Source organism: Embiotoca jacksoni, unplaced genomic scaffold, assembly GCF_022577435.1.
Source record: "Embiotoca jacksoni isolate LCO1_2020_lvr unplaced genomic scaffold, fEmbJac1.0.p SCAF_47, whole genome shotgun sequence".
Classification (NCBI taxonomy): Eukaryota; Metazoa; Chordata; class Actinopteri; family Embiotocidae; genus Embiotoca; species Embiotoca jacksoni.
The window spans coordinates 896,168-907,154 of record NW_027185400.1 but is presented as its reverse complement, the minus strand read 5'-3'; the positions used below and the strand labels follow the sequence as shown (position 1 = coordinate 907,154).

The 10,987-nt window shown below is 48.0% G+C and overlaps 1 protein-coding gene across 1 annotated transcript in view; it reads right to left on the bottom strand.

The window, feature by feature from the left end:
* Positions 1–10,987, bottom strand: part of LOC138210572 (insulin receptor substrate 1-B) — a 40,370-nt gene continuing 29,383 nt past the window's right edge. The window contains exon 4 of the mRNA XM_069169800.1: positions 1–182. Within this exon, the coding sequence (XP_069025901.1) occupies positions 175–182 (8 nt within the window). The 3' untranslated portion in view covers positions 1–174. The remainder of the gene's footprint in view (positions 183–10,987) is intronic.

Here is a 10,987-nt window from a genome sequence, read left to right as displayed (position 1 = left end):
AAAAAAACAAAACAACAACAACCACGTTTTCCATCAGTCTCTGTCAAAGTGCTTCAGGGCCGCGTCCGATCCAGCTGCTGCCTCGACGTGATTGGCCGTCACCGGAGGAACAGGCGGAGCTTCGAGGCTCTCTGAGTGGTACCAGATTGTTTCCCCAAAGACGACGCACTGACATCAGCACTCTGGAAGAAAAGAAGGACACACACGGAGAGAAAAAAGGGGGTCGGGGGGGAGGACGGTGTGGTTAGAAGAAGAATAAACAATAACTCCGACATGAAGAAGAAATAAATATTATGAAAATGTACGTGCAGCGTCTCTTTCCTATCGGGGTAAATTACAAACACGTAATGCAAGATATCAGTTTGTGCTTATCGGACGGGAACGCAGCGAGCCTAGAAACGAACAACAGCCATACACACAAAACAGAAAGAGATTCAGACGGGAAGAAAGCGATTAAAGGGAACAGCAGGGAGGGAGAAAGTGAGGACACCTATCGCTACGGGCAACGGAGTCCAATGTGTGAGCGAGTGCCAGCATGAAGGGAACCGGGCTTCCAGAGCCGGGCGGCGCCTTTTTCTGGCGACTCGAGCGTCACGTCGGACACGCGGGCGCACGGGTAAGGTATAGAAAACGTCACCGCGGCGACGGTTTCATAATAAAAAAAAAAAAAAAGGGCCAGTTTCAGCAGACTCGGCTTTCTTTGCACAGCTGATGAGATTAGCAGGGATGCGGACGAGGTGATGATTTTGCACTCGAGTAGCGAGAGCGGGAGAATCACGTGGCGTCGCGCCGCCATCTGTCCGTCTTTACACCCCTCGTAGAGGATGCCGAGCCACGTCGGGCTTTTTGAGGACAAAACGCTCGGTCGTCGGCGCCAAACGGCGACCGGAGACGAAGCCGCCGGACGGCCGTGGTGCGATTGCGTAATTGAAACAAAAGGCTTATTGGATAATGAGTGATGTGGAGCGGGAGGCTGCGTCAGTCCTGTTTCTGGCTTTCCAAACGTGGAGATGCACCTGGATGACACACGAGTTGTTGTTGTTGTTGTTGTTTTTTCACAAACATACCGTCAAGGCCTTTTTTTTTTTTCTAACTCACTCCACTTATGCATCGTCAAGCATAATTACAGCGTACGGTACGATACCTTCGCAGCACCGGCGCCGTGTACGTTTGGAGCGAAGGAACAAATGGAAAAGGGGAGCGACGGCTACGGTCGGGATCGTCACCGTTAGTAAATACTGGGGAACTTTAAAAGAAGCCCTCGGGCCGCCGTCTCCCGAAATAACGAAGCTCGTAAAGAGAACAGGCTCAGAGAGAGTTCCCCGTCTCTTTCCCTAAAATTTCCCAGCAGTGCTCGACTCTCTAATTGCAGGAGGCGGGTGCTCTGTATTTACGCCCCTCCCTCCCTCCCTCCCTCCCTCCCTCAGTTTCGTCTTCTTCCTGGTGCAGTGAGCTATATTTAGCCCCCCTCAGCACAGACGGTGCCCGCCGGGCCGGCTAAGCCACGGCGGCCTAAAGCGGAGCGGAGCAGCTCCCCGAGTTCAGCCGAGCGGCTCGAAAAACGGCAACAAAAACAAGCCGTCCAACCAAAAGCATCCAGAGGAGACGGGCTGGACACGCACCGGTGCTCTGCCACGCACACACACACACACACACACACACACACACACACACACACACACACACACACACACACACACACCTGAAACCAGGCCCACACAGCGTCATGGAGGAAAACGCTATAATTATGTGAATGACATTCATTTAATCATCTTAAACACAGAAAAAAGAAAAGGATGTTACCTCATCCATCGGGTCTGACCCTCTTTTAGCTTTTTGTGTATCGACCTCGTTCGTTTCCTCGCGTCGTTCCTCCGTCTGCGGTCAAATCGATTCGATAATGACCGAGTGTACGTGTGTTTCTCTTCCCCTTTCGCTCCCAGACAGTTTAAATCAAGAGGTTAGACGCGGCTATCAGCCTCCGCACTCCATGTCTGGCCAATAACTGCTCTCTGGCCGCCTTAGTGTGTGTGTGTGTGTGTGTGTGTGTGTGTGTGTGTGTGTGTGTGTGTGTGTGTGTGTGTAATTAGGAGAATCTGGGTCCATGCGATGTCTCAATCGAGGGTCTGGCTAAAATTGAAAGCCACCCGGTTCCCCGGTCGTAAATCGACCGTGTCGGTCTGTCATGTTGGTGCCGCCCCGGCTCCCACGGGGCCGATCCGATCTGAGCAACACGAGGCGAGTCACCGAGTCCACCGGGTCAGTCGGTCTGGGTTAAATCACAATTCATTTCAAAAGGACACGAGGCGGACACACGTTGGGAGGTATGAAACTCCGGCGTAGGTTTTTATAATAAACGACAGCAGAAGCATAAACAACAATATAATATAATGTGTAATATAATGTGATGTTGGATATCGCCGGATGCCGACCTGTAATGTGATTGGAACCAACTTTAGACGGTAAAAGATGAATGAGAATCCCTAGAAATCCCCCCGACTTATCACCGTGTCTTGTCTTTTTTTTTTTTTTACGAGCACATCATGAGCAGAAGACGTGCCTCATCTTTCATTTCTCTGTTTGTGCTTCGCATTTGGGCAAAACAACAACAGCTTCCAACCCACAGAGACATCGTTGTCCAAGTTACCAAATTCCCCTCCGACTCCCAAGATTAACCGTGACCTTTGACATTGTGGGAGGCAAAGTTTTTTTTTAGTTTTTTTAGTTTTTTTTTTACTTCTGGAGATTATTAAAGAATTAAGGACGAGAAAATTCGACGCAATTTTTCAAAGTTTTTCCACAATGGCAGCGTTTTTTTCGTGCTAGCGACTCCAGCTCTGTTATTATACTTAATTCTATTAAACCATCTCTCCGGCGAGCGGGGAAGCGGGTACGAGGCGCAACAGCGCAACTCGAGCTGAGATCCAGCGTCAAGACAGCTGCAGATAGTCGGAATAAAAACTGGCAGACTGAAGCAGCTCCTGTGTCACCTCATTTAGTATCTCTTTGACGCCACAAAGTCTCTTCAGTTATGAAGATATAATGTTTGCACTCCGACCACAGTGTCACATTTCACAGTACTTATTGGTTAGTCATGAATCTGCCACATGTGTGGATGACAGTCTGGTTAAAGTGACACTCCACCCAAAATCTGGCGATCAAACACGTCGCATAAGTCCTCCAAAAAGGTGGCGGTGAAGAGCGTCACCAACCCCACTCAAAGTGTTTCATACACTGTTCCCATTTTTAAGCATTTTTAGGTTCAGCTCAGATCCAAAGATTGGCGACGAGATGATTTGATTTTTGGGTGTAACATCTCCACGGCAACCAAACCCTGTACTTAGGTTTTAACTGCCAGGTTTATCTGGCCTTTCCATAGTTGGGAATTGCAGCGGCAATTACGGCTTATCGCCGCAGGGGGCGCCAAAGAGAACGAAAAGGAGATTTGGGGAAATCAGTTCTTATGAAGCCTCCCTCAATACCTGAGTGAATTTATTTTTTTTTTTTTTTTTTTTTTAAAGCGATGCACTCTTCCCTGGCTGTAAAAACTGATCACCTCACAAATGTCCACAGTCACCTATTCCCTGCAAAAAGGAGAGTCACAAACTTTTAGTTTTAGTCAAAGATTTAATAAATTACCTGGAAATTATGTCCAATATAGAACTCAAACCCAACATAGTTAACAGCCTTAATGAGCTTAACTATCTTAGAATAACTAAGTAAAAGAAAATAAATGAACTTACATACGAATGTACATTTCCCTCCCTCTAATGGAAACTTGCTCATTTTCTACGCTCGCTGTGGTAAAAAGGCCCGGGAGCACAGGCAGGTCTTTCTGGGGAATTTTTTTTTTTTCTGGGACACAGGAAGCCTTTCATGTTCGCAGAACCACCACGAGCAATTTATTTAGAATAAACACACAAGAGGACCATCGATCACCAGAGAGGTCAAACGCATCCGCAGAAAATCCTCAGGAAGGCGTCGCGGTAACGCCACCGTCGCCCGACCGACGTAAACACGACCGCTTCGGGACGGTCGGCTTTCAGAGGAAAATGAAAGGTTCCCACCGAACGACGGGACACTTCAATACTCGGGAGAAGCTTTTCAACATTACGAGAACAGTGAACCTTTTTATATCCGGCTGTAAATTTCCGTACACTGAGAAGACCGCGTGGCCATGAAAAGCCAAGCAGTGTGTTTGTGCGCTTGTTACATCTCCACCCTCCACCCCACCACCACCACCCCCACCACACACCCCCCCCTCCCCTTTCTTCTTTAACTCTGCCACTGTCAATCACGCTGGCAGCAGCTCCAGCAGTTATGCAACAAGCCATCTAACCAGGTGTGAGTGCGTCGCTGCCGTGGTGTGTTCAGGGGCGCACCGTCGCGAGGCTCGCATGGAAAGCAACATGCGTGAACTCGGGATTCTCTCGCACACACGCGTGTAAAACACACACAGACGAGATGTTAAGAAAGAAAAATGTCATACGTGGAATATTGAAAAGGTAAAAATGTTGTGTTCTCTGTATTTGTGGCAGATTTCTTTTGACATTTTTGCATAATTGAAGGACCCCCCCCCCAAAAAAGACAGGGTTGCATGCAGATAGTTTTCATTATGCAGCAACACAGAGGGGGGGAAAGCCCGAGTGGGTGTGTTACGGCACACAGAGGCGCTGGAATGTGTGGCGACAGGAAGAGACAGACAGCAGCACTGCAGAGTCGGGGGAAAAGCACACTGGTGGGAGAAGCACATCCACCAGTATTTTTAGATCCTCCCCGAACAGAATCTGGACGACCGGGTTCGTTACCGAAACGCGTCGGCTTTCGCGAGCCGGACTGTCAACACGTTTTTTTTTTCCCCCAGTAATTTCTAGGAGTTTCTTCTGGAGAATTATGTGCAGGCATGTGTGAAAATGTTCCCGAACTTACGGCGCAATTCAGTTCGCGATTTAATTAATTGAGTAGAGATTCTGGTTTTCGACTTTTATTCAGACTACATTAAACATCTGAAGACGTCGTCCGGAGCTGTGGGGGAATTGCGATGTGATATTTTAGCGTTAGTTTACTCAGCAAGTTAATCAATAACAAGAACAACCATTAACTGCAGCTCCACTTTTTTATGCCTCCACGAAGGCTGTGGGGGAGGGAGGGGGGTCACAGGTCAAAGGGCATGGCCACTGTGACCTCCCGTCGACATATTCTCATGGATGCTACATCCCCAGAGGGGCAAGGGGGAATTTCCTCAAATTTGGCACAAACATTGACTTGGACTCGAGGTGTACTCGTTGTATTTTGGAGGTCAAAGGTCGAATGTTAGTGTGACGTCCCCAAAACCCGTTTGTGGCCATAACTCAATAATTCATACGCTAATTATGACACATTTCACTGTAACATAAAATTGTTTCCGCACAAACACTTTTTTTTTTTTTGTCCATTATTCATCTGTGACTGAGAAACAGACGGATTGTGACAATATTTCACACGTGGTCAGATACTGTGGTGACGCCACAAATCTTCTGCACTGTCATGATTAAAGTTGCGTGTGGTCCCTTTAAAGTCTTTTTTTTTTTTTTTTGTACAACTTCGGAGCCGTTGGCGGTGGCGTTAATTCTACACTCGCGTGTGTAGGTAAGCTAAAAATAGAAACCGTGTCGAGTAAAACTTTTATTATGTTTTCATAGGAACAACAAAACGACCGAGTCAGCACCTGTCCAACTTATATCTTAAAACCTTTGACCGTAGCACTAAAGATAAGAAGGCAATAGGTTTTTAAGTGCCAATAAAAGTGTCCAAGATGCCAAAAGTTTTTCCCTGTAGGTCAAAAATGGCAACAAACCTTGAGGGGAAGAGGAGATATACGCTCGCTTCATCACACATCGCTGCGTAAACTGAAGCCTGTTTTGAGCAGAAACTTCCTTCAGTGGTTATAAATATAGCGTTTAAAAGGACGGACATCGTTGTGTAACTGAAACTACTGGACTGAAATGTGACATGGGACGTCCTGTCCCTGGTCAGCACACACAGAGACGCAGCCAACGGGACTGAAGGGGTTTTGGGGAATGCAATCTCATTCATTCTGGGTCTCTCTCTCTCTCTCTCTCACACACACACACACACACACACACACACACACACACACACACACTCACACACACACACACACACACACACACACACACACACACACACACACACACACGTGTGCGGCGGCGACGTCTTGAGTGAAGTGATACATGGACTGATGGTATCAGCAGGTGGGGGTCCTTGCTTCTGGGTAAAGGCTTTTCCAGGAACTCCGGTGGAAAAGCTCCGTCTCTCCGTCTCTCCTGACGTGGACGACATGAAACGCAAGAAGCTGTTGCGCCACCTTTTAAGAAAAGGCAGCTGCGCGGCTGTTGAGACATTTGTTCACTTTCTTGCTTCACTGTCGGGACCCGAGAAGCAAAATTCAGCCAGAAGGAAAATTCATGCGTTTTTAAAATACCGTGCACCGATTTAAACCCGTCACCTGCGCATACGTACGAATCCCGATTAACGCCGAGTAAGGTTTTAAATATGGTCGAACCGCGTAATCCGCGATTTCAATATGCATCAGACCGGCCACTGATTGGTCAGAGAGAGAGAGTCGTCACAAGTCGCTGCGTTTGTGACACCAGACGTCCGGCGCACAAAACCCACAATCGTGAACTAACCGAGCGACTCCAAAATTAGTTTTCAGCCCACTGAAGTACTCCATTTAAAGGCAAATCGCAAAAACCGCGCCGCGGTCAACTGAGGAGGTGTTTCATAGTTTCATCCGTTGTCGCTATGGCAACGGCGCCTCGTCGGTGGGGTACTTTCGGCAGTGGAAAGCAAAATCGAGGAGCGTATCTGACAGCAGTCGAGTCGATATCGGCGCCGGACGCACAAACCTTAACGCTGCACTTGATAATAAATCAAATGTGTCCCGTGAAAGAGGTCGTGAGCAGCGATGAACCCACAGAGAATTATCATCCGTTCACGACTGAGCGTTTTAGCTTCTTTCAGCTCGTTGTTTTGGTTTTTACAAAAGATTCGAGCTCGGCCGATTTGTCGTTTGGTATAACGGTATTTGCGCATCACAGATATCGAGATATTTTGGCCAATATGAAATATTTTTTATTTTTTTTACAGAACATAATGCAGAAATATACATTTGGGGTCATTAAGAAATTCATCTATTTCTATGTGTTGCTGTGTTTTTTTTCAACAATAAAGTTTTGCGTTAAACTGAATGTTGATATTTCATCTCCCGCCTCCGTTACTTCCTGTCTTTGTGACGAGTCTTAATAACAACGTCATGGCTGTTACTTCAATAACGTGCCGTCACAGCGAGATCTTCCTTGATTCTTAAAATGGCTCAGATGCACGTCTTCATCTCGCGATGAAGAGGAGAATTCTTTTTTCACGGGACACACTGAAAGCTTCCTTCTTCTGCTGGGATCGGACTCTAAATAATAAATTACCTTCCTCACTTACCTGCTATACCGAACCGACTGCCGTGCTGTTCCACTGTCTGCGAGTGTTTCGTCAGAAATCTTCGGATCATTAAAATGACGGAGGGGTGTGTGTGTGTGTGTGTGTGTGTGTGTGTGTGTGTGTGTGTTTGGGGAGGGGGGTGGGGGGGCTGTGAGGGATCTGGACTGCATTTGGAAATCTTGTCCCGTGTGTGTTCGGAGGCCGATGCCAATCCGAGTTTCACATCGCCCCTCGTTGTGTTCACGTGACAGCGACCCGGCCCTCTGCTCCAGTCTGATGATGAATTGTGTAATTATTAATAGAGACTTCGTACGCCGACAGCTCCGGCTGGTTTCAAGTTCCTACATGTTGCTTTATTAAAGGCAGGTGCCAGCTCTGTGTTTTCGGGGAGGGGAGGGGGGGGGCGGAGGTGGGGGGGGGGGGGGGGGGGGGAGGACGACCGGCACCGAGACTGTAGATATATGTGCACACACTGAAAGGAATTGTGGAGGTATGCACGCATGATGAGTGTCTGCATGTGTGTGTGTGAGAGACTGCGAGTAGACTTCAGACTTGGCCAACATGCACAGCAAATATTTATCCACGAACCTTCTGGAGGCTCCATTACAGACGGTTCTCGCCTTCTCCTCGTCTCCACGGGAGAAAAAAAAAAGAAGAAGAAAAGAATCCTCTCCTTCTACTCTTCATCTCCATTTTGGTTTAAGCTTCGTCGCGCCACTTTATCCCTCCTCTGTCCTCAACATTTAATACTTCCTGCTTTGATGTTTCTCTAATACACGACTGGAGATTAAAACGGAGCTAAAAGGAGGACGCTTTTATCCACCGGCCGGGCAGAAACACAACTTCCAATCAATAGTAACGTTGCTCCATGTTTGCTGGGTTTGTCAATAAGTAACTGTTTGCAAACAGATTCGCCCCCAAAAATATCTTGAAGGTGATAATATGTCTCCGCAGTGTGTTTGTTCGCCTGTTTGGGAGTTCTGCTGCCCTGAGGTAGCCTCCCAAATCAATTCATGCAACTCTAATGCCGCTGGAGTCTGATTACGTCCTCAGCGGTTTCGTGTAGGAGTCATTTTATGCCATGTTTGAACACTGCAGAGACAATGACAGGGCTCGTGCACTGCCGAACCCTCAAATTAGACCTGAAGTCCCCACACGAGCCTCGTGCAGGTCTAAGGAGCCAAGAGAGGGGAAAAAATAAATAGCAACGGAGGTCAAACAAACAACGTACAGCAGCGTGGTTGTGCTGCGACGTAGAGTGAATGTGATCCGCTGTAAAAAAAAAAAAAGAAAAAAAAAGAAGGATGAAACCGCTTTGAGGAGTTTGCCATGTGCGGACGGTCGGAGATGAACGGAGACGACTGGAAACGAGGAAACGAGGAAACGGCGTCAGGAAGCAGAGCGGCAGTTAAAGTGACTGAAATGGCGACGCAAGTGTCGGATGACACAATAACAAGACGCACTGGTCGTGTGCGTAATGTATGAGTCAGTGGACCGCGAGTCGTTGGGAAATGCGCTGATTAAGTGCGTGTGTGTGTGTGTGTGTGTGTGTGTGTGTGTGTGTGTGTGTGTGTGTGTAGCTGGGCAGCGAGGCCGCTGTGGTGGCCGGTTTGGCTCGTGGCTGTACGAGCACATTACTACAGCCTCAAACCTAGAAACACACACACACACACACACACACACACCATAAAATCTCGACCTATATGCTGCATAGGTCACTGCATTTACTGTCCGACTCCGAGTGACTGAATTTATCCGTCTAAAAAAGGCAGTGGAACAAAAGAGGTAATCTCCGCCGTGTATGAGCCACAGTCCCACAGCGAGACGACATTTTTCCCCCGTAATCCTCTTACACATGTATGAAGCGAGATCTCCGAGGACCTGAACGCCCCACGTGTCCTGTAAATGAGCCGCGTTGTGACGCACTCGGCTCTCCGCGTCCAGGTGTTGTTTTGGACAGGAGCTGATGATTCATATTCAGACTCCACCACCACCATCATCATCATCATCATCATCAGCATCATCATCAGCATCAGCATCATCAGCTCACGGCCGAGAGCATCGCCACCTCACAAGCGAGGAGACACAAGCGCACCACCCCCCCCCCAAAAAAAACCACAATCAGGCAACGTGGCACACGTGCAGAGCAGCGACTCCCCCGTCACGTGTCGCTCGGCTCGCCCGGACGACCACCGGACATGAATACAAACAATTTCATTAATGGCAAATTAAATTCAGCAGGAAGCACAAACGCGCAAAACACAGAGTGAGCGTACACTCCCGACCATCCATCTCCTCCACGTGCACCTTGTTTGTACTTGTTTGTTCTCCACCAGGTACGACTAATGAGTAAACAGGAGAGCGAGGCGCATTTCATTTCCTCTCCAGCGCCGATTCGAAAGGCTTTTAATGCTCCGGCTGCGTGCTGTGACGCCGACGGTGGAGGAGAACATTGTGTTAACGGCCGTTGAAAGGTGAGCGTGAGTGTGTGTGTGTGTGTGTGTGTGTGTGTGTGTGTGTGTGTGGTTCGTAATTGTAGATTCCAGGGATGGTGTCATTTTGGCCAACATAAAAAGAACATTGAGTTTTCCTGAAGCATAAATAGAAAAATATTTAAGATGCAGCACACACACACACACACACACACACACACACACACACACACACACACACACACACACACACACACACACACACATTTGCACGTGTGGTGAAATGTGAGCTTCCGTGTGGACGCTCACAAATATAAACCTCCCCGACTGACCATTTGAGATGGGACCGGCGTGGTTTCCACGTCGTTGAAGTTTGGCGAACACTAAAAGGCACATGGGCACACGCCGCTTGAGTGGCAGGACAACCGATCCTGGCCAACATTATGAGTAAAGTTCGGCGTCGCTGTTGAATTCTAACGAAAAAATTCGGTTTTTATTGCCAAAACCGGCAAGCTGTCCGACGACGGGATTCGAGTTCGGTCATACAACCGGTGGGAAACGGCTCAATATGCTTCATATACGCTCCGTAACTCACCGGCCTCGCACGTCTCCGTCAACCATCAAAGGTTCACCTGCTACTGTTTCAGTGTTAATCGCGGCTGCCAGCAGACATCCTTCGCGTCCCTCCACCTCTGTTTGTTTAGCAGCCTGTCGTCTCCATAGATACGCGTTATTTATGGGCCGTAATTCTGGTCGCATACTGTGTTCATGTCCAGTATCTCTAAGCTTTCAACATTTATGGAGAAAGAAAAAAAAGCTCGTACACGATTACTTTTAATTTACTTCTCAACGGGCCGATGAAGTCATCCAATCACAGTTTAGCGACCGCGACATGTCACAGCAGGCCTGGCAGGCTTCGGATTTCTCTGCATACCAAAACGCCACTCACTGGTCTCTATTGGGAGCAACGCTCAGACTTTAAAGGTCCCATGTTGTTTAAATTCAGATTTCCATTTCTTATTTAGTCATGCACACAATCTGCATGCAGCAACAGTTTG